Raw genomic sequence first — 24,532 nt, 5'->3', positions numbered from 1 at the left:
ACAATTCATGAGCTGTAAATTGGGGGGAGATACATTGCATTCTCCATCCAAAACAAAGAGGTTGAAATCTTGCTTCAAATGAAAAACTGGATCTAATGTTAACACAGAGGTGCTATTATGCCTTTATAAAATGTTAAAGTTACTCTTTTTGGTTTGCATATATATTTATTTATTTTGACTTAAAAGAAAATCCAGCCCAAAGAGCTCCCATCCAAAGCTCTGGAGATACTTACCACACATTTACAAACACAATAACCTGGGAGTTACAAAGCACCATCCAGAGCAGCACCACTTCTCCTTCCTGATCTTGTCTAAGCCCCCCATGTCGTGTGACCTGTCTAGCTGAAAATCCCAGTGCACTTTCCTCCTAGACAAACCTGGTTTTAGCTGCCTCTACTTACCCCTGTGCCCATCCCATCCGATGAGCTTTGCAACATGCCTTGAAAGGTCAACAGGTTGGGACTACTGGGGACCTTGTCAGCGAGTGATTTGAAGGAAAGGGGCCCTAGCAGAGAGTGCTCTCCTTTTATAAGGGTCCAGCTCAAGGGCCTCTGCTAGTGGCAACACAGCATGGGCAGAGAGGCCTTTCAGGTAGGCAGCTCCAAGCAGGTCAGGGCTTTGTAGGCCAAAACCAACACCTTAAAGTCCACCCCGAAACCAACAGGCAGATCCCGGAGCACAAGAAACTTGAGCTGCCACTAGATGCACCGCTTACGTTAGCAAGCAGGCGCCATATTCTGCACCAACTTAGGTTTCTCGATAGATGAAAATGCAGCCCCAGGGCTTTTTAGGCTTGATACCAGCAACAGGCACACACTGCCATCATGCCTCACAGACACACAAACTGTGCTTTCCCTGCCATTGCACACACTCTGCCTCCTGAACACACACGCACACAGAACTTTGTGATATGCTAACTCTCCAGCAGACTTTAACAAACAAGAATTTTACAGACAACCCTTTAAATAACTCTACATGTTCTGTACGTTCTTGCTAATCATTGGCAAGGCCAGGCAGGAATTCAGCAGAATGTATCCTCAGGCCTTGTCTACATTGGCAGAAATCAGAATGTAATTCCCTGGGGCAGCAACAGTGAGAGTACTTATGTAGACAGGGCTCCTACATGTTTAACACTATCTGGTCTAGCTCTGCTATATGGCAGTGAAACATCTGGGCAGTTTATACTAGTGCCTCCCACCTGGGGAGCTGCACTGATATGAATTAGAAGGCTGATAACTTTGAATGGAGAAGTCCCCTCAGAGATTTATGCTTCCCAAGATGTCCCCACTCTTTCCTGGGTGACCAAGTCTCTCTTTTTGTGGTGGACAAGTTGCCCCGTTTGGTATGTATTAAAAGTGAGGGTGGAGCTTCGGCTGCCCTGGGTCTGCTTATTCTCAATATGCAGATTTAGGAATGAGACATGGCTGTACAGATGCGAGGAAACCTGATCACTTGCCAGCATGCAGGTTTGGCTGGCCAGTAGGGAGCGAGGATGTTTCTCTGTAGATGTATCACTGTCTGTGCTTCTAGGAGAAAAGAGAAAGTGATGGTGACCTTTCAAACCACTCTGACCTTCAGAGCAAGTTTCTGAAAGGCTGTCAGGAGTGGCTCCAAGCAGTGGGCTGTCTCCTTCCACTGGGCAGGCCCAGTCAGATGGCACAGCTCGTATGGGACACTGGCAAAGCTTGCTGCTACCCCTTACTGGCTAGCCTGCTTGACTGCTTTGATCTTTGCTGTTGTGGTGCTGGTCAGCACCTTTTGGAGCACTGAACTTTCCCACTCCATCCCACCACGGTCCAGGGGTCGGGTTCACCCACCAAGCACCCCCCCTTTAACCAGCAGGGTGGCAGCGATGACTTCAGACAAATGCACCTAAAGACATATGCACACACAAACACAGAGCCCGGTGTGCGCATGCAGTGCTGACACACGTGCGTGCACACACACTGACAGGCAGACACAGGCCTAGGCAAACACACAGGCCCCGCTGCATGCACACTGCAAGGAGAATAGCTTGTATAGGCGCACAGACTTTATATAAAATACAAACATATTTAAAATGGATTTCATCTTGATGAGCTATACTTGTTTCTGTCAATATATAGATTTCAGATGACAAGCTGTTTGACCTACAGACCAGTTCCAAAATAGACACTTTCCTGTTTGCAAGAGGAATCAGAGCATTTGTCTGTTTTTTAGAATAACAGAGAAGAAACTGTAGATGACTAAATTTATCTTAAATATGAATGTATTTTAATTTTGCTGATGAATTAATGTATTGTTCAGCGACTGGTTCTGTTGCTAGGGTTTTTCCTGTTAGAAGAACCTGAAGACCAGAATGGGAGGTGCAGCAAGTGGAATTCAAACACCAGAAGAGCCAAGGGAAGTCCAAGAAGCATTGCCTTTCCAGTCAACAAGCTCCCTGAAGGCAGGCTAACCATGACTGGCCTCCTTGGGGAGAGGAAGTTATGGCATCAACAGGCCACTCCAGCCTTGGACCAGCCTCCCTACCCCAAGGAAGGCCTACCAGCCAGGAGCACTCAGTCAGGAGATCATCACTCTCTGGCTCCTTGACTGCAGCTTCAGCTCCTGCTCTATGAGATTCCAGAAGACAGTGAGAGCTGGAGGGTTTGCAACCCCAGTGATCATAAGTATCTTATTTTTCCTTTTTTTAAAAAAAAAACAAAAAAAAACCCAGAATCTTTTGTTTATTATTAACTGGGAGACGTCCCAACAGTTTAATTTTCTTTATTTTTAGGGTGTGAAGGTGGACATGTGACTGTATGCCTGTGTTTAATCATCCATAAAGCCCACACAGGGAAGACCCCAGAAAGAAAATGTCCAGCTTTCAACAGCCCTAAATATTGTCTCATAAACATGCTCATGAAAGTGTGTTCTGTGTCGAAAGGTCCTGAGAAATTTGAGGTGGTCACCTGTAATTTCTGGTAAATCATCAAACTTCTGCTTTTCACAAGTATGCTGCTAAAGTCTGTATTATAACATCTTGGGGGGAAAGGGGGAGCATGGCGGGGGGAGAACTTAAGTCTAAAAACGAATCCTTATAATTGGCTCTGAAGTTGTGGTTTCGACATTAGATAATTTGGTTTCAGTATTAAGAGGTTGAACCAGCTTTAAGTTATAGATTTGATTGACACTGGTGAAATTCTTTAGTTGGAATTTATAACCGAGTGGACAGCCACCTCTCAGATTCTTTTGTCGAATTTATAAGGATTGATTGTTTTTGTTATTAGTGTGATGATTTAACTAATTTGATGCTTGCACACCAATCCAATATAGAGACTAACTTGTTTGGGTTGTTGATTTGATCATGATTTGATAGCTGCTTTATTTTTAAGTTAATTTAATATTTATTAATAATAGCTTAGGTTTGGTGATACGTTTTCTTGGTCTGATTTTAGTTTAAGCGTTTTAATAAAGTGTATAAAATTGATACCGTCACATTTCTTTTAGTAAGCCACATGGGTTGAGAATCTTTGAGGCTCAGGGTGGAAAGCAGCCCAGCAACCTAAAAATACCTGAGCTAAATGGCCTATGAGTCTTACAACGTATAGACACAAGCAGACACAGGCACTGGTGCATGGGTAAATGGGAAGAGCTGGGTAATTATAGGCCTGTCAGCCTGACAGCGATCCCAGGCAAGATAACGGAGCGGCTGATGTGGGACTTGATTAATAAAGAATTCAAGGAGGGTAATATAATTAATGCCAATCAACATGGATATATGGAAAATAGATCTTGTCAAACTAACCTGATATCTTTTTTTGATGAAAATTACAAATGTGGTTGGTAAAGGTAATAGTTAATATACTTAGACTTCTGTAAGGGATTTGATTTGGTACCACATGACATTTTGATTAAAAAACTAAAACAATATCAAATTAACTCGACACAAATTAAATGGATAAAACCTAGCTAACTGATAGGTCTCACACTGTAATTGTAAACCAGGAATCGTCATCGAGCGGGTGTGTTACAGGTAGGGTCCTGCAGAGATCAGTTCCTGGCCCTACGCTATTTAACATTATTATTAATGCCCTGGAAGATAACATAAAATCATCGTTGATCAAATGTCCAGATGGCACAAAGATTGGGATGGGTGGTAAATAACGAAGAGGACAGGTCGCTGACACAGAGTGATCTGGATCACTTAGTAAGATGGGCAGAAGCAAACAATGTGTGTTCTAATACAGCTAAATGTAAGTGTATCCATCTAGGAACAAAGATTGTAGGCCATCTCTACATGATGGGGGATTCTAGCCTGGGAAGCAGTGACTCTGAAAAAGATTTGGGGGGTTGTGGTGCATAATCAGCTGAACATGAGCTCCTACTGCTACGCTATGGCCAAAAGAGTGAATGCGATCCTGGGATGCATAAACAGGGGAATCCCGAGTAGGAGTGGAGAGGTTATTTTACCTCCTATTTGACAATGGTGCGACCACTGCTGGAACCCTGTGTCCAGTTCTGGTATTGACAATTCAAGATGGATGTTGATAAATTGGAGAGGGGTCAGAGAAAAGCCACAAGAATGATTAAGCAAATATACCTTATGGTAATAGTCTCAAGGAGTTGAATCTATTTAGTTTAACAAAGAGAAGGTTAAAGAGTGACTTGATCACAGTCTATAAGTATTTACACAGGGAACAAATATTTAATAATGGGCTGTCCAATCTAGTGCAGAGCGATAAAACACAATCCAATGCCTGGAAGTTGAAGTTAGACAAAGTCAGACTGGAAATAAAGCATACATTTTTAATGGCGAGAGAAATTAAGCATTGAAACAATTTAACAATGGCCATGGTCGATTCTCTATAACTGGCAATTTTTAAATCAAGTTTGGATGCTTTTCTAGGAATGATTTGGGAGAAGTTCTCTGGTCTGTGTTATATAGGAGGTCAGACTAGATGAACACAATGGTCCCTTCTGGCCTTGGAATCTAGAAATCTATGAATGTATACGCAGAGGCACAGGTGCCCGCACATACACAAATACAGGCACAGGCGCAAACACACAAACACAGTCTATGTACGCATACACAGCCAAACTCACAGCACAAGCATGCTTCACACAGGTGCACACAGACACTGTCAGGTGCACACGTACGTAGGCATAGGCAGACAGTTACAGGTGCATGCGTGGAGGCACAGACAACATCCAGGAAGGTAGTTTGGAATGGGTTTGTGAAAGGAGTTGGAGAGGGAGAGGGTACCTGAGCCTGGGCTCCAGCCCAAGCTCAGACATCTATACTGCAATTTTATAGGACCGCAGCCCAAGCTCCACAAGCCTGAGTCAGGTATTTTAGTGCGGTGTAGACGTACCCGGAGAGGTTGAGAGGAATGAAGTCAGGAGGGCACTGTAGTGCATGCCTCAGAGAGACGTTGGGAGCAGAGGGATATTGGTGAGGGGGAGGAATCAGAAGACGGGAGGAATTTTTGTGGGGGGATGAAGAGGGCAGCTTTTAGGGCAGGAAGAAGGGAATGGAGGGGGAATGTGCTGTTTGAGGGGGACAGGAAGCAGTGGGGGTAGGGAATGTTTTGGAGAGAAGGAGGGACCTGGGGGACAAAAGACTGGGAATTCAGAGGGAGGAGACAGAAGGGGCTGTTGGGGAGGAGGGAGAGAGTGAGGGAGGCAGGAAAGAGAACAGAAGGAATAATTTGCAAAATTGTCACTGACGTTGTGAATTTGCTGCCATTTTGCAAAAGCTCGGTTTCTGCAAAGCTAATGGCCCAGGCACCCCAGCACCACCACTTCGAATTCTTTCTTGACAAGGACTTACAGAGTGGTGTTGAACTTCCTGCGTAAGAGATAGTCAATGACATCAGGCTCTCTCTGAAACAGCCTCCTTAGGATGTCATGCTGCACCTCTGGAGACACCTGCAAGAGTCACAGAGACCGGTAAATATGGCACCTGCTCCTCTCAGAGGAAAAACAAGCAGAAACAACTAAGCCAAACACACCAGGGTTTGATGCAAGGCCTAAAGACTTGTGCTGTTTACCCACAAACACAATGCACTGACTTTAAATGGATATATTACTTCACACTTTTCCTAGCGAGTCTGCGCAGACTTGGGCACAAGGCTGCATTGTCAGACTGGGAGATTACTCTGCAGGGATTCCTAGACAATGGGTAAAGTGTCCGGTAAAGAACTGATCACTGAACTAGTAGGACTGACCAGTGTGGTCCCGGAGCACCATGGGTCCAAACTAATTCTACTGTTGTGGTTGCACTTTCCAGCACATTTTCCTGAAGCCATGGCTTCTGGGAGATTTCGAAAGGCCTTCTTGTTGCCCATTTGGAATTGTGGGAGAAGATGTGAAACTCCCATAAGTCCATAGGATACTCCCATAAGGCCCTAACAACAGGTATAATTTCCCAGTCTTTGTCTCAAAATAAAGGCCAGGAAGATGGCTCAACTTGCATGCCTTGTCACCCAGAGAGATTTCTGCTGGGGCTTTGAAAGTCGTCGCCAGGTATATGTGGTTCTGCAGCATGGTGGCGGAGGAGGTTGCTGCAGGACTTGTGGAGAGCCAGAGCATGAGACCAGCAGTGAAGGGAGTTATTGTTGCAACACCACCCCCACACCTCCCCATGGAGCAGTTTATTGTGTACGGCACTCCAGGATGGTAGTCACTGAGTGGAGCTCTGCTTTGGGATCTGCCCCTTGACCACAACTGGAGGGACTGAGCTGTGGAAGCTAGCTTCCCCAGACAGGTCCTCCTGGGTGCTACTGTCATGGAAATTTGCATTTAGAGTTGGATGGAGGCTAGTAAATTCAGATCGAATTCAGCAAATAGTTTTGGGCAGTAAAACAATGGAAAACATTTTTTAAAAAGTCAAACATTTCAGTTCAGCCATTTTGAAATGAAACGTTTGGACTTACAATGTCAAAATGACATTTTGTTTAGAAATTTAACGAATTTATTTTGTAAAAAACAAAAACCTGAAGAAAAAATTGTTAGCGCTCAAACAAAATAGTTTTGTTCAAACTGAAATGATTTTTTTCCCCAGTTTTCTCATTTCAGTGAGAGAAACCAAAAATAAATGCAGGTTTTGTTTGAACCAACTGAAATATTTTCAGGATTGTTTGGTTTGGCCTCCTAAGCCAAAAAAAATATCAATTTGCTCAGCTCTAGTTGCATGGCATTACATAGAAGTAGCCCAAAATCATGACATCAAGGGAGGCCAATAAAAGTCTTGGAGGGGTTTAAATAACTGGGCTTCCCAATCTGTATTGCACTAGAGACTGAACTCATGTGCCCTTTCTGTGCCTGCAAAGAGACAAGCCCAGGAATACATGACGAAGAAGGGTACTATGTAGCGACACAGGCCTCAATGAATCATCACAGCAGGTTCCTGAACATGTACATAGAGTACGAGACAAAGTGCATGAGACTAGAATTATTAAAAATGGGCTGAGACTGGAACTGTTTTCCCACAGCACAACATTAATGGGTTCTTCATCGCTGCTTCTGCCATGGCCCATGAAGCCATCCCCAGATTACGTACCTTGTGGCGCTGCAGATTCACTTATATGCACAGCTAGTGTGGGATGCTCAGTCAAGTGGAGATGGCTGAGCTGTAACAGTTCAGGGACTCGTGGTGATTGATACATCTTCCTATTGCATCATATGTGTTAAAACAAAGGTGAGTTGGAGTCAGGAGCCAACTACACTTGATGCAGTTGATGTGCAGCAAAAAGACAAGCCATGTCCCCTAAGACTTATTTCTAACTGGCAGAGCCTGCGTTTGGCATGCAGCCCAATTAGAAACACTGTGTGCACTCGGGAACTGGGAATGGAGCATACTGATCACTGAGCTACAGGCACAAGTTACCTCCAGTTGCTATTACAGCTCATTGCTTGTTCTGTTGTTGCTGGGTTTTTCCTTATGTATTAGATGCAAGCTTTTTTACATTTCCCCCTTGATTTGATGTTAAGGGGAGGAAACAGATGGGTGGGCTCATACTTTTGCTATGTAGATACCTTTCCCCTGCCCAGCCTGGGCATGTTCCTGCATACCATGTTTCATCGTCTAGTCAGTGGCTGGCCTTTAGGTTGAACTGACCTTGGTTGTGCTTGGATTATTTTCTTTGTCATCCTTTAATTTGTTTGTCTTCTGCAGTGTCCTCACCCTCATAATCTTGTCAATTGTAGCCAATCCCATACCTTGATTTCACTTCCTACTCTCTTTCTAACTTCTTCATTTGTCTTAAAATTGTTCCACTTTACACCTGCCATCTTTCAGAGAACTCATCTCGACTGCCTCCAGCTTTCTGAGGTCTGTTTTATTTAATGAAGCTGCTTCCAGACCAGTGAGTAACCCTGTTAGCACACTAGTTTGATACATTTTTACTTTGGCACTCAACAGAATGTTTTCATCAATCCATAAATTTCATCAATTCAGCACAAGTAGCTAAGGCACATTGCCTTTTAACTTCATTCTTGATGGAACCCTTGGCCCCGTGACCAAGCTTCCTCAATACACATAACATTCTGCTTGTTCTGTGACATCACCACTGCTACCTTTCAACACTTTATCTATTATCCCTTTTCCAAGATACAACCACTTCACCTTCTTGGCATTTATTGTACGTCCACAAGGACTACAACAATTTTCCAAGGGAGCAAAGAGTATTATCATGAATTCAAATGTGTCTGCCAGTTGTACAATGTCATCTGGATAAGCCAAGGAGCTTAATTCTAGATCAGTGGTTCTCAAACTTTTGTACTGGTGACCCCTTTCACATAGCAAGCCACTGAGTGCGACCCCCACATATAAATTAAAAACACTTATTTATATATTTAACACTATTATAAATGCTGGAGGTGAAGCGGGGTTTGGGGTGGAGGCTGACAGCTCCCCACCTCCCATGTAATAACCTCACAACCCCCTCAGGGGTCCCGACCCCCAGTTTGAGAACCCCTGTTCTAAATCCTCCAGTGTCACACCCTCCAACTCATCTAACATTCTTACTGTGCAGTTAAAGAACACGATGAAAAGCAGTGGTGATTCCTTGCCCCCTTGTTTTACACCAAACTTTGACTTGAACCAGCTTCTTAATTCTTACAGCACTACAGGACTGTTTATACTTAACGTTTATAATCGTAATTATCTTATCTGGAACCCCATATGAATTTGCTACTTTCCATAATGCTTCCCTCCAAACCAAATCAAATGCCTTCATATGATTGCTGTCCTCTTCACACAGAGAGATATGTTCTGAATAGACTTTATTATACAAACCCAAACACATAGGGCTGCTTGTCTTGGAGATGCCAGTTGTTTTCCCTGTCCATGTGCAGAAGTGGAATGCCTTTGGAATAGGTGTGACTAAGCTAGAGAGCAGGCGACAGCTCTGCATGTATTATTGACCTGCATCACTGGGCGGGTGATACAAGCACATGTGCAGAAGCTAGTTGCTACAAGAGTTGTGTTGTCGTCTCCTTTTGAGCCTTTAGGTAGTTTCCACTGACCCTGTCTGTCCTCATGGATCAGATCTTTCTTGGTCCTGAAATAGTCCATCGTAAGTTCTTTCTTTGTGCCTGAACCTGTCCCGTCTTTCAAAAGCAGTCCTGGATTTCTCACTGCAGAGCCTGGAAATTATCTTCACCGATTTTCATAGTTTTCGAAGAATTTAAGTCCAGAAAGGACCATTGGATCATCTAATCTGCCTTCCTGTATATCACAGGCCATCAAATTTCACCCAAATGTGAGAGATGCCCAGGTGATCCCATTAGGCGATTCGCACCCCATATTGGAAAGGAAGGTGGGAAAAAAACCAAGGTCCCTGTCTCTTTGACCTGGGGGGAAATTTCTTCCCAAATAGAAACCTGGCCATCAGTTTGACCCTTGAGCATGCAAGCAAGGCACACCAGCCAAACACTTAGAAAGAGAATTCTCTGTATCACCCTGTCTGGTGTTCCGTCTGCAGCTGTGGAGAATGTTTGATGCTTTAGAGGAAGGTGAAAAAACCCAAATCCCAGAACAGATTTGGCCAATTGTGCAGGAGGGAGGGGTGTATGGGGAGAAATTCTGGGATGATTCTCTGGCCTGTGCCTGCAGGAGCTCAGACTAATGACCAAAAGGGTCCCTTCTGGCCTATCTGTGAATGAGGATAGTGCAGGTCCCTCTCCCAGGGAGCTGGCACTGCTTGGCAGGGCAGTGCAATGGGGCTGAACCCTTGGCTCTGCCACTCCTCTCCCCCATCCAGGTGACTTGCTCTCAAGAAGCTGGCAAGAGGCGAGCAGTTCCTGGTCACAGGGCCTGCTCTGTGATTGGCCTTTGCATGGGCTGCAGAAGCTGAGAGGGGAGGGGAAAGAGGGAGAGGGTTCCTTGCATGACCTTCTGCCCTGCATTCCCCTGCCAGAGCCAATCACGATGTGACCCAGAATGAATCTCTACCACACAACTCATATCAACACAAGGAACAAATCAAGTCTCTGCAGGCCAGTTACAAAGCTCCCTACTAAGAAGGCAGGCTGTGGCTGCTGCCCCACTCCACTGCCATGACAGGAGACTGCAAAGAGGAGGGGAAGATTTGGAAATGTGTTCACTGTAAATGCCTCCTTCCCTACCATGAACAAGGCTTCATAGTTCTCAATTAAACTCTGGAGCACGAGGATGATAGAAGCGCTGTTTTCCATTTCCATGGCCTGGGCACTGGGGTCTCTCTCCAGAAGCTTCTCTCTTTGCAGGAGGTTGGGGCCAAAAATTGTAGCCAAATTTGAGGCTGTCATTTTATTTCCAGGAATCTAACAACCAAACACAGAAATTAGTATCAGATACCAACCCAGTAACACAACTCGCTCCAGGTGCTCTCCCTTGCCCCATGGCTGAGGCGAAAGGAAGGCTGCTGAGTACCACTTCCCGGGAGAAGAACCGGGCTGCTTCATGGAGCAGTGAAACTCTCCTTCTCCACCCTAGTCTCCACTACCCTGTGAGCAAAGACTCTATCTGCCATTGTGCTTCCACTAGATCAGCAAGCAGGCCAAGGAGAATTTTTTGAGCTGGCTTGCAGTGTCTGAAAGCTCCCTCCTTCCCTCCCACCTTCTATAAGCATCAGTCCGACCTTTCTACCTGTCCCCCATGATGGGCTCAGTTTCACAGCTCAAATAATAAAGTAACAAATAACATTTCCATAGCCCATTACATCCCATGACACTCTACAGACTATATACAAGAACAACTTCACCTGCCATTTCTGAGGTGGAACATGACAGTTGTTAAACAATACACAAGAACAGTATAGAACAGTTCAGGGCAGGGACGTAGACAATGTCATATAACATGCATTATGCTCAGTTGTAGCTGCACAGACAATTTAAGGATGCTGCAAGTAATTCATCTTGCCTACAGCCTCTAAATGGAAAATTAGCCGGGATACCAGGGATACTTTCCCAGTTCTTGCATGGGATCTTTAAATGACCACAAATGGTCAGGACTTCAGTTGTGTATCTCATCTGGCACAAAGCACCTCCTGCAGCTACCTCAATGCTGTGTTGATAAGTGGCTCTGTGCTGACACAGCAGGAAGGGTGCTCCTGCCTAGTCACCAACACCAAATGCTACTTTGGGTAGGTTTTTCTGGGAATTCTTAACCCAACCTCGTTTAGCTTTCTAGCTCTGACAGGCTCATAGCACAAGGTGGTATGGCTGGAGGTACACTGAGGAGCTGGGATGGCTCAGGTTGTTTTCAGTAAGAGGGAGTCCAGATTTCCATGTTTAGCTTAGAACTATCCCTGAAACTAGCTGTTTTCAAACCTCCTAGTCCTTGAGCAATGTGAACAGGACTCATGCAGAAGGACTGCAGAGTGCTGGGTGCAGAATAATTAACCAGAGTATATTATATATTACATACCAGAATATATTGACATATATTGCCACCCAGTATATAGTGCAGGAAACCAGAGGCATCGTAGTACAAGAGTAATGCCTTTTGAGGTTATGGCATAATGTGCTAAGGATGCAGCTTATATGGGATCCAATCACAACACAAAGCCACTACTCAGAAAACATGAGAAATCCTTTTAGAACACTGTACTCTGATGCTGCAAAAACTGGAAAAGTAAGGAGGCACAGATCACTGGCAAGCACCTGCCATTGTCCTTCCTATGTCACCATCCCTACAGAAGATACATATCGTGCAAAGCCTTATGGGTGCATGAGCATCTGAAGCCAGTACCTCTGGTCTCTCTGGACCTGTGGAATCCTGGGCATGCTGTGCCACCTTGTTCAGGAACTGCAATAGCTGGTACAGGGTGTCACTGTTACAGGGAGGCAGGAGGTACACCAGCAGCTGCAGCATGGAGAGCTGGGCCATGTGTTCCATGACTATTCAAAGAAAAATGAGCAATTCAAGTTAGACCAGCAACTGACAAGACAGCCTGAATGTTCCAGACATTTCACTCTCACGTCAGATTTCCTAAGCAGCCAAACAAGCAGCATATCCGTTGTTTACCAGTTTGGTAACAGGAACCCAGGCTTTCCCATAGACAGGTGATCCCATAACTGCCTCCTACAGGGTTTCATGCAGCTTCCTGTTAGAGACAGGAGACTGGGCTGGATCCAGTCTGTCAATTTCTCTCTTCTTCTCTGCCTAAGGAAGCAGTCTGGGGGTGAGAATCCTGCAGTTCTGAGGACCCTGTTCTCATCAGGACGATTCCTACAACACTGATTGTTAAAACTCACAGGAAGGGACAGTCGTAAGATAACTGAAAACTCACACTGACAGTGTAGTCCCTTATTGCCTCCACTAAGATTAATATGAACTGTACCATATTGTGAGCTCCCCTTTCCCCTCCACACAGCTTCAGTATCTGTGCCAGTAACAAGCATTTTTAACACCAGAAATAACCTGTCTGTCCAACTTCCCACCCATCCCTTCTATATGCCCACTTCAGCTGTGCTCCAGACACCTCATGGCCAAGCAGCCATAGCTCCTAACGTTCTGATTGGTCAAGTGGGCTCATTTAAACAACCTGCATTTTAATACAGTCAAATTTCAGGCCATACAGCTAGGCACAAGGAATGTAGGTCACATGTACAGGAGGAGGGCCTGTGTCCTGGAAAGTGGCGACTCTGAAAATGACTTGGGGATCATGGTGGAGAACCAACTCACCATGAGCTCCAGTGCAATGCAGTGGCTAAGAGGGCTAGTGTGAATCTTAGCTTTATAAACATGGGTATATCAAACCGGAGTAGCTCTATATGCAGCACTGGTGAGACCAATTCTGGATACTGGGTCCAGTTCTGGTATCCACGCTTCAAAGAGGATGTTCAAAAATTGGAAAGGGTTCAGAAAAGGACCACAAAAAAGATTTGAGATCTGGACAAGCCTCACAGCAAGAGACTAAAGAACCTCAATCTATTTGGCTTATCATAGCAAAAAGTCCAGAGGCGACTTGATCATTGTCTGTAAGTAGTTACAATGGGAGAAGATTTCTGACAGAAGAGAGCTCTTCAAGCTAGCAGACAAAGGCAGAAGAAGATCCAACAGCTGGAAGCTGAAACTAGATAAATTCAGGCTAGATAAATTATTTTAACAGTTATGGCAATTAACCATTGGAACAACATCCCTAGAGATGTGGTGTATTCTCCATCCCTTGGAGTCTTTAAATAAAGATTCATTGTCTCCTTCTAAAAAATATACTCTAGCTCAACTACCAGATATGGGCTTGATGTAGGAATCACTGGATGAATTGATTTGGCCTATGTTATGCAGGAAGTCAGACTAGATGATTGTGATGGTCCCTTTGGGCCTTAAAATGTATGCATTGATGATGTCAGTGACGTTACTTACATGCTTAAAGTTATGCGTATGGTTAAAATTGTTCCTTTCTTTTTTGTTCTCTCAGCGACGCATTGTTTTGCCTTTTGCAGCTTTTTTGGTCAATAATTTTTTTCTTTTCCAACCTTTCATCCATGCCTGCGATGGTGTCTGCCTGCTCATTCCAGCCAGCTGGTGGCCTGGTGACTCAGTCTGCTTATTCTTCTACAACACTTCAAAGATTTTTAATGATGGCTTGAATTTCACCTTTTATAGACCTTAGCTCCAATAAGTGTCTTTTGCATCTTCTTTGATTTACAGGCTGTTTACTCAGGGCTAAACTCAATACTGGAGAAGACAGATACATCTTCTTGCTGCTTATTTTATCTGACATTTAAGAAGAACCTGTTGCCTTCTTTTGCCTTTTTTTCCCCTCCTCTTTTTTAAGAGGAAACATTATGCCTTATGCTGTTCTGCTGCACTTCTGATCTGGAGATCAATACTCCTCTGTTCCATTTATTCTTCAATGCAACATCTTTGTAAATAACATAGCAAGAGGGGAGAAACTGCTCTCTGTCTCTTTACAGGGCTGCCCAGTGTCACAGGATACTCATGCCTCTCCAGGTCTGTCATTTACCACAGAAAATGCCATGTTTTTTTGAGCGACAGTCATCTTTTCTTCCTCCTGCTCCTTCCCAGGAGCTCTGGGGAAGGTGTACTGAGCTGCAAACCCAGAGACTATGAGTTTTAGTCTCTACTGTGCCACTGACTGTTAGGATTTCTGTGCGTTTCACAATCCTTATTAATCAAGGCTTCGTGCCCCTACCTTCATTGTGCAGTTATGCATTTTACATTTATTCAATAATCTGATTTCACTGAAAATCGTCTAAACCAAAAAGATTAAAAAGCTAACAAGATATTAAGATGCAGAAGGGATGAGACGGTGAGTAATAAGCAGAATATTAGAATGCCTCTATATAGGGTGGCCTCATCTGGATATTGCATGCACTATCGGGTCAATCTATGTCCAAAAGAAGCTTGCAGAATTAAGATCAAGTGTCTTCAAAAATTCTCAGTTGAAGAGAGGCTGAAAAGATTTGGATTATTACCTTAGAAAGAAAACAAATCAAAGGGTGCATGAGAAAAGTATATAAAATACTGACTGGTCTAGATACAGCAGGTTAGGAAATTTGCCTGTGACACAAAATCAGACCAAGAGGACACTAATGAAAATGAAGGATGGAAAATTAAAAACCACTAAAAGGACAGACTTTTTCACACATGTGATTAAACTGCGGAACTTGCTACCACCGGAAGTCACTGAAGCCAGAATTTAACATGATTTAAAAAGGAGTGAACATTTATATGGACAACAGGAATATCAAGAGTTAGCATAATTAACGTCAACAAGTTTTGGAATGAAAATTAAACCTCATGCTTCAGAGTTTACGCCAATCTCTTACTATTAGGGATCAAAATGAGAGTTCAATGGGGCAGATTATCTCATATCTGCCTACTCTAGGATCCTTACACCTTCCTCTGTAGCAGCAGGTGGTTGCCCTCTGTCAGAGACAGGATACTGGACAAGATGGATCCTAGGTCTGATCCAGTCAGGCAGTACCTATGTTGCTAAAGTAGGTAAGTTTCTAGCCTTTGTGGCTGCAAAGAAAACCTGGAAAATGTGACCTGAATGTAGCCAAAAGGCTGAGAGACCAGAAGGAAAAGAAAAACCAATAGTCAGTAATGTTGAGAAATCTCCTGATTTTTAAGCCAATCTCGTGATTTTTGAGTGCTTGGGGTTGGTGATTCAGTGGAGGTGCAGGTGTCAGAGTCTGTCCAAATGGGCCCAGTATAGTCAGAGGGCCTTTGCTGCCCCAATAGCTAGGGCCCTATCTAATTCATGGTCCATTTTGGTCAATTTCACAGCCACAGGATTTTAGAAATCATAAATTTCATGATTTCAGCTATTTAAATCTGAAATTTCACTGTGTTGTAACTGTAGGGGTCCTGACCCATAAAGGAGTTGTGGGGGGCTGCAAGGTTATTGTAGGTGGGGGGTTGTGGTACTGCTACCCTTACTTCTGCGCTTCTGCTGGCAGTGACGCTGCCTTCAGAGCTGGGCAGCTGGAGAGCGGTGGCTGCTGATCGGGAGCCCAGCTCTGAAGGCAGAGCCGCCGCCAGCAGCGGCACAGAAGTAAGGATGGCCTGGTGTGGTATTGCCATCCGTACTTCTGAGCTGCTGCCTGCAGCGCTGGGCCCTCAGTCAGCAGCCACCACTCTCCAGCCCCCCAGCTCTGAAGGCAGCAGCGCAGGAGTATAGTATTGCCCCCCTTACCTCTGCGCTGCTGCTGGCTGCGCTGCCTTCAGAGCTGGGCGCCCGGCCAACAGCCACCACTCTCCGGCCACCCAGATGTAAGGGTGACAATACTGCGACACCCTAAACTAATCTTCTGACCTCCCCCTGCAACTCCTTTTTGGGTCAGGACCCCCAATCTGAGAAATGCTGGTCTCTCCCCTGTGAAATCTATATAGTATAGGGTAAAACCACACAAAAGAGCAGATTTCATGGGGGGAGACCAGATTTCACAGTCCGTGACATGTTTTTCATGGCTGTGAATTTGGTAGGGCCCTACCAATAGCCCAAATCACATAGCTAAAGGAGGAGTCATTGCTCCACACTCTGATAACTGCAACAAAGGTTGTCTGTGGCAGGGAGGTATGGAGAAGGGACAGGATCATCCATGCTCCTGCTAAGGGTATGTCTACCTTTGCACTGGGCGGTGTGACTCCCAGCTTGCATAGACATACCCCCGCTAGTTCTGCTCAAGGTAGCAACTAAAAATAGTGTATCCACGGCGGCATGGGCAGTCGCTAGGGCTAGCCACCCTGCGTACAATCACACCTGACCACCTGGGTATGTACTTGGGCAGCTAGCCCAAGTTGTTGCCCGTCCCACCCTGGACACACTGTGAACGTATCCCATATCCAAGCTCCAATGTATATGTACCCTGAGTCTTCAGCTTCTATCTGCAGGGGAGTTAGCAATGATTTCCCCCCTTTTTGCTTCCTCAGTTGGAGCATATCCTCATACCGGAGCTAGTTTTGCTGGCCAAGAACTTAACAAGCTTAACTAGATTATATCCCAAATACAGGGGAAAGAGGCACTTCTTTTGCCACTGTAGGGAACCCCACTAAGCAGGGTCATAAGGTCATGATGTCACCAGATACCCCCTTATATGATTGTTGTGCTAATGTGCTGCCATTATAGACCCTGGTTGAATTTGCACCAAAGAAACACCTGAGCAGCCAAATGGGTGTTAGGGGTAGGGGGGAAGTGCTGAAACAAACAATCCCACCCACCCTCCCACCCTTTGGAAACCATACAGGAGTCCTGGAGCTGGAAGCATCGCTGCTGCTGTCTGAGCCAGGCCCCACACCATCATAGAAGCAGGCCCCCAGGGTACAGGCTCCTGACATCTGTTACCACCCCCCTCTAGACACATGTAGAGGGTCCCTCTCCCATGTGGAAGCCCCTGTGTACTCCCAGAAGGTCAGGGCAGCCCAGGAGTCCCCTGATTAGTGAGGCAGCCTGGAGAATCCCATCCCATGGAGCAAGGAATCTAGAAGCCCCAGCTGAAGTTCCCAGGGGCTTTTAGTGCTTCTAGGTTCTCCACTCCATGGCAGGGAGCCTGGAAGTGCTGGGGGCCCCAGTACAAGATGGGGAGTCCTGCAGCCAGATGCCTGGAAGCCTTGGCAACCCTGGGAGCTCAAGCTGGGTCTCTCAGGACTTCTAGGTTCCCTGCTCCCTGGCAGGGGACTCTTCAGGCTGCCCCCCCACTCCAATGGGTCTTAGGTGGTCCGCAACTCCTTAGGGGCAGACCAGGGCATCTCCCAGAGTTGGGGCAACCAGATGCTGAATTTTGTTTGGAATCATTTAAATGAAACATTTTGGGTTTTTCAGAACATATCTTCCAGGAATTTCTGTTCCCCAGGAAACGTAGAAATTTCTAGTTTTTGTTCTAATTTGGAACAAAAGCCGTTTTGAAATGTAGAATTTCCCACGGAATGGAAATTCTGAGTTCTACCAGCTCCAATCAACATTCCCTTTACCTCAGCTCTCTCTGGGGCACACATTGCAGACAACCTGCCCCCTATAACAGGGAACCATGATCCCTAATTTCCCTATTTCCCTACAAACACACACCCCAGTTCTGGGCACCTGCCCTATTGCTCCTTTCCCGTTGCTCTGCATGGGACTGAAGCGTCCGGCTGGCAGGGCGCAGCAACTGGGCATCTGGGGGTAGAAATACTCGCACACTGATTCTCAGCTCATACTGTCACCCCGTCCTGCAGGTGAAGGATGCTGTGCACTGATCAGAGCCTTTCCTCACCTTTAGTGCTGCACACAGTCTACTGCTGCGGCTACCGCAGCAAAATGGTTTTGCTTACTGCTCTGGTGACATTTCGCTCCAAGTTCAGTCATTCTGTCTTCCCTGGAAGGTTATAACCTGGCTGCAGTTACTGTCAGTCGCGTGTCTCTGGTTGCTGGGGCATTGCTCCAGCTCTGCTGCTGCACATGTACCTTCACTTCGAGCCCGTCCACATGGCGGCATGACTCTCGCGCCTCCTAAAGCCTCGCCATTCAATTTTGGCAGTGCAAGACATTGCCTTCTTCACACCGAGGATGCTCCCCGAGCCCTTCTCCCAGCCCCCAGCACAGGATGGGGACTAGGCCAATGTCAGGGTGTGACCACAGTGCTCTGTGCTACTGGTACTCTCTGCTTCCCTGGGCCCGCAAGCAGGCCACAGGAAGCAAAGTGGTAACTACAGCAGACCTGAGGCTCCTCTAAATTACACTGGGAGTCAGGCAGGGGCTGCGGAATATGGTGTCTAAAAGTCTCCCTGTGACTGTAAGAACCTCCCTCTGCCAGAAGGCAAGGGACTCCCTGCAGCTGGCCTGACCTGCTCAGTGTACCCCAACTCACTACTGCTATAACCTGTTTCTAAAATACCATCTGCATCATGCCAACAAGTCTCTAAAAGGTGTCATGTAACATGTCATTGGAAAACTAATCACTCCCAGATCATTAATGTTCTTGTGGGATGTATGTATGGTCAACCCACAACAGATTACACAGCTGTGCTGCAATTAATGACTAAAATGTGTTTAAAGCAGGCAGGTCACTGGGGAGTTGATAAACAGGTTCTTTCCAGACCAAGGAATGGGGGTCCTGCTTGTATGTTTCAGAGTAGCAGCCGTGTTAGTCTGAATCTGCAAAAAATAAAGGAGGACTTGTGGCACCTTAGAGACTAACAAATATATTTGAGCATAAGCTTTCGTGAGCTACAGCTCACTTCATCGGATGCATGCAGTGGAAAATACAGTGGGGAGATTTATATACACAGAGAACATGAAACAATGGGTGTTACCATACACACTGTAACAAGAGTGATCAGGTAAGGTGAGCTAGCTATTATGCTTGTACGTGTCTCCCATGGAAATTGAGCAAGGTGGGACAAAAGACAAAGGAAAGCACATGTTCATTTCAGGCCAACAAAGCCAACAGGAGAGCAAGTGAAAGAAAGGCATCACTTAAGGAACTCAGTGGGGGATTGGGACTGCACCCCCAAGAAGCCTGCCTGCCTCTGGAAGCAGGGTCAATGAACTTGGAGAAAGAGACTTCTCAAAGGTTTATTGGGCTCTACCGAGAGAGGCAGAGAACGCCTATGTTATCCTCCACCCGAGGAGACAAGGAAAACCAGCACTCTGGGCAGCCTAAGAACCACTCAGCCATGGCTGGAAAGGGAAGACTGGTGAGGAAACCACCTGGAACAAAGACTGTAGCTTGCTATGCTGGGGCTGAGCAATTAGAAAGCGTATTTTTACTTCTGTTTGTTTGTAAGCCTTTCGATCTTTATCCTCCATACTTGAACTCACTTAAATCCACTCTCTTTTTAATTGAATAAATGTTTGACTTCTTACAAACACAAGCCAGTGCTTTGATTGAACTGAAGTGACAGTCATGATAACAAGCTGCTGTTTCTGTCTCATCAAAGGAGCAGCAAACCTAATTACTTCCAGGAGAGGCCTGGACACTGCAGGGAGACTCTCTGGGGGAAATCTGAGAGTGGGGGATGCTGGAGTCACTCTGCAAACAGGAAGTGGGCAGAGGCAGTGTGACCTGTATGCATGTACACTAGCTGTTGGTATCCAGGCTCTGAGCCACTGCAGCATAGTGTTTAAAGCAGCCAGAGTTGCAGGACAGGGTGACAATGTCATTGCTCTGGGTTGGACCCCAAAACATCACATCCCCTTTCTACTCACATGCTCCCTGCCTCAAGTGCAGGGACAAATTGAGAATCAAGCCCTGTGTCCTCTTAAATGCTTCTCTATTTGTACCTGTGTTTCTGCACTCCTGAATTCACCCATGCACTGCTTTCTCAGGCAACTCATCTCAGATCACATTATCCTGGTCTAGAGCCAGCTCCCCGGTTCCTGCACAGCCCCACAGTGCTGGAGTAAAGTTCACAAAGGTTTCTCCAGATAATCGTCATCTGCTGCTGAAACGGGATGTGCTTTGGGGGTGTAATGAAATGTCCTGGAAGCATCATTACTGTTTCCTTGACACAACTGAACGAGAGGTCTGAAAGCTTTTCTCCAGGCTTCCAGCACTTTCTGCAATGCAGCAGTTGTCAGATATAGCTCACAGGCTATCAGCCAATGGGAAGAGGTTTTTGGTAACTCGTTTTCCTGGCAACATTGCTACAGTAGGACATGGAGGAAGGGGATTGGAAAACCCCAACCTCCCCACATTCATCACTTTCATCAGTATCATGCAGGCAACATCCGTACTGTATGTTTACTGCACAAAAATGCTTGGTTCCTTCAGCCATCAAAAGATTCATGCTCATTTACCTTGCAGCCAGCACGTTACAGTTGAGATTTCCAAAGTCAGAGAGGGAAGGTGGCTGCCAAAGCCCTATTACTTCTAATGGGAAGTGGTCACCCAAATACCGTAGGTAGCTGCTGACATCTCTTTAGCTTATTGTACAGGACACCAGCAGATGTCAAGAAGCCACTGTAGGATTGCAGATCTGGTTGTTTACAAGCTGTATAGAGAGGGACTCTCACCTCCCTGCTTATAGAATATCAGAGTTGGAAGGGACCTCTGGAGGTCATCTAGTCCAATCCCCTGCCCAGAGCAGGACCAATCCCCAATTAAATCATCCCAGCCAGGGCTTTGTCAAGCCTGACCTTAAAAACTTCTAAGGAAGGGGATTCCACCACCTCCCTAGGTAACGCATTCCAGTGTTTCACCACCCTCCTAGTGAAAAAGTTTTTCCTAATATCCAACCTAAATCTCCCCCACTGCAACTTGAGACCATCACTCCTTGTCCTGTCATCTGCTATCACTGAGAATAGTCTAGATCCATCCTCTTTGGATCCACCTTTCAGGCAGTTAAAAGCAGCTATCAAATCCCCCCTCATTCTTCTCTTCCCTAGACTAAACAATCCCAGTTCCCTCAGCCTCTCCTCATAAGTCATGTGTTCCAGATCCCTAATCATTTTTGTTGCCCTTCGCTGGACTCTCTCCAATTTCTCCACATCCTTCTTGTAGTGTGGGGCCCAAAACTGGACACAGTACTCCAGATGAGGCCTCACCAATGTTGAATAGAGGGGAACGATCACGTCCCTCGATCTGCTGGCAATGCCCCTACTTATACACCCCAAAATGCCATTGGCCTTCTTGGCTTCTCGAGGAGGTGTCTCTGCTTGGGTGCCCCCAAATTAAAATGATCTTTAGAAATGTCATACCACACTGCAAAACCATGTCTAATTTCCCACGCCTTGGTCGCATACAGCACCAGTGAATAACAGGGGGTGCTGCTAGTCAGCATTGAGGTGCATTGGCAAAGCCATATGGGAGTGGGAGGGCTGGAATGGCAGGATTGGGAAGGGCATGGGGGTTCCAGGACTAAAATAACATGGTCTGGGGAGAGCTGTGGCTGTGGACTGAGGTGCCAGTGACAGAGCTGTGTGTGGGAATTTGCACAAGTGCTGTCTGAATTACAGGTGCACATGACATTATTTGTCAAGTTATGGAGTTTAAAGCCTGAAGGGACCATGAGATTGTCTAACCCAGTGGTTCTCAAGCTATTTACCATTGTGTGCCGCATATGCAGCTCTCTTTGTTATGTGGGCCACATTCACACAATATATACGCTACCTGTATGGCCCTGAGGCTGCCACATGGGCTGCCACTGTGTGCTGATTGGGCCGCAAGTGGCCCATGGGCGATGGGTTGAGAACCACTGATCTAGTCTGACCTGCTCCAGCTACTCCTGTTTTGAGCCCAGTAACTAGCCCATCACTTTAATAAGCACTACATTGCTTTACAGATTTGTTCTTTACAAAAGAACAATTCAAGTGCAGCCCTTTGTCCCCAGGCGAGTGAAGTGGGTCCTGGGGTGCTGGGATTCTGGCTACTTACAGGCTGTACTGACAAAGGCTGAGTAGAGTTCCCTGGGAATCAGGGAATCAGGCATGTCCCGGAAAAACTCTTTGAGCAGAGCTGCCACATCGTGGACGCAATGACTGTCATCCAAGAAAACATCAAATCCCTGGTCGAATTCTTCCCGCAGCTTAAATAATGGGAAAAAGAGGAAAAAGGCAAGCAGCAATGAGTCACTCCTCCATCTAGCCGTCTGGGGCCCATCCCCATGAAGGCTGGGGCACGCTTTTCCCACTGAAGTGAAGGGGATTGGAGTGTGTTCAGCTCACAGAACGATTAATAGATTTTAAGGTAAGAAGGGACCTTTATGATCATCTAGTTTGACTTCCTGCATAATTCAGGCCACAGCTGCTAGTTGGACTAGAGAATACTTTTTGGAAAGACACCCATTGTGATTTGAAGATGACAAGTGATGGAGAATCAACCACATCTCTACGGAAATTGCTCCAGTGGTTAATTACCCCATTTAAAAATGGGCACTTTTTTCTAGTCTGAATCTAATTGACTCAATTGAATCTTGATCTGCTTTTGTCTGCTATTATTAAAGAGCCCTTTGCTGTTAGAATCTTCTCCCCATGCAGATACTTCCACACTAAGATCAAGTCAGCTTTTAACCTTCTCTTTGATACACTAAATAGACTGATCATTTTAAGTTGCTTGCTCTAAGGCAGGTTGTCCAGCCAGCAAATTATTTCTGGCTCTTTTCAGAACCCTTTCCAATTTTTTCAATGTCTTTTTTTTAAACTGTGGATACAAGAACCAGGCGGTATGTCAGTGATAACCTTACAGGTGCCACATACAGAGGTAAAACCACCTCCCTGCTTCTAGTTGACATTGACTTGCTTATATATCCAAGGATCACGTTCAGCCTCTTAAGCACAAAATTGCACTGGGAAATCATGTTCAGCTGATTATCCACCAAGACCACCAAGTCCTTTCTGTGACACTGCTTTCCGGGATGTAACCCCCCATTCTGTAAGTATGATGCACGTTCTTTGGCACTAAATGTCTGACCTTGCATTTGACTGTATTAAAACACATATTGTTCAAATGAGCCCAGTTTACCAAGCCATCCAGATCAGTCTGTACAACTGCCCTGTACCCATTTTTACCACTCCACCAATTTCTGTGTCACCTGCTAAATTTATCAACAACGATTTTATGTTTTCTTCCAGATCACTGATAAAGATATTAAATAGTATCAGGCCGAGAACAGATCCTTGCAGGAGCCCACTAGTAACACCCCCACTGAATGCTGATTCCCATTTACAATTACTTTCTGAGATCAGTTAACCAGTTTTTAACCTACTTAACATGGGCTGCAATGATTTTGTAGGGTACTGGGGTTTTTTTTAAACATAATTTGTGGGGCACTAAGTTAAATGCCTTACTGAAGTCTAAGTATATTGTGTGAACGCAGTTTCCCTTATCAACCAAACTTGCCATCTCATCAAAGCACAATGTCAAGTTCACTTGACAAGATCTATTTTCACAGAATCATGTTGATTGCTAAAATAACAATGCTACCATTCTTTAATTCTTTACTGGTGGCATCCTGTCTCAGCCATTCCACTGGGTTGCCCAGGCTAACTAGCTGATAGTTGTACTGGGGTCCCCAATACTCCAAGACTTGTTAATTATCAACATTATGGCTCAAACAACTCCCCAGCCAATTATTTTAAAACTCTTAGGTAAGATATCTGATCCTGCAGATTTAAAAATGTTTATGTTCAGTAGTAGCTGTTTAACCTCCTGTTTAGTTAATGTTGGAATAGAAAATATTTGTATGTATCTGACTATAAATACAGAACAGAAATATCTATTGAATACTTTCTTTTCTGCATCATTATTGACAATCTTACCTTCCCTATGTATAACATTACTAAGATTTCTTTTTTTCCCCGGAAGTATTTAAAGAATTCCTTTTTAATTGTCATTTATTCTACTGGCCAGACATTTTTCACTTGTGATAGTGGCGGGGCGGGGGTCTATGTAGCAAAGGCAGAACAAATTCCAGTGGCTTGAAGTTGAAGCTAGACAAATTCACAGTCAGGAACATACTTTTAATAATGAAGATAATTAACCTCTGAAACATCTTACGCAGGGATCTGGTGGCTGCGCTATCACTTGAAATCTGTAAGGGTTGGATGTCTTTCTAAAAGATAGGCTCTACCTCAACTAACAGCTATAGGCTTGATGCAGGAATCACTGGGTAAAATTCTCTGGGCTGTGTTAT

General features: G+C 45.3%; 1 protein-coding gene across 1 annotated transcript in view; it reads right to left on the bottom strand.

The window, feature by feature from the left end:
* The window catches only part of ARHGAP36 (Rho GTPase activating protein 36), a 58,404-nt gene continuing 33,872 nt past the window's right edge, over window positions 1-24,532 (bottom strand). Inside the window, exons 7-11 of the mRNA XM_074964356.1 lie at window positions 22,276-22,426; window positions 12,200-12,348; window positions 10,594-10,770; window positions 5,795-5,892; window positions 1-1,526 (exon numbers count right to left, since the gene is read on the bottom strand). Coding sequence (XP_074820457.1) covers window positions 1,265-1,526; window positions 5,795-5,892; window positions 10,594-10,770; window positions 12,200-12,348; window positions 22,276-22,426 — 837 coding nt within the window. The 3' untranslated portion in view covers window positions 1-1,264. The remainder of the gene's footprint in view (window positions 1,527-5,794; window positions 5,893-10,593; window positions 10,771-12,199; window positions 12,349-22,275; window positions 22,427-24,532) is intronic.

This window comes from Natator depressus, chromosome 9, assembly GCF_965152275.1.
Source record: "Natator depressus isolate rNatDep1 chromosome 9, rNatDep2.hap1, whole genome shotgun sequence".
NCBI lineage: Eukaryota > Metazoa > Chordata > Testudines > Cheloniidae > Natator > Natator depressus.
This window is presented reverse-complemented; position numbering and strand designations above follow the sequence as displayed.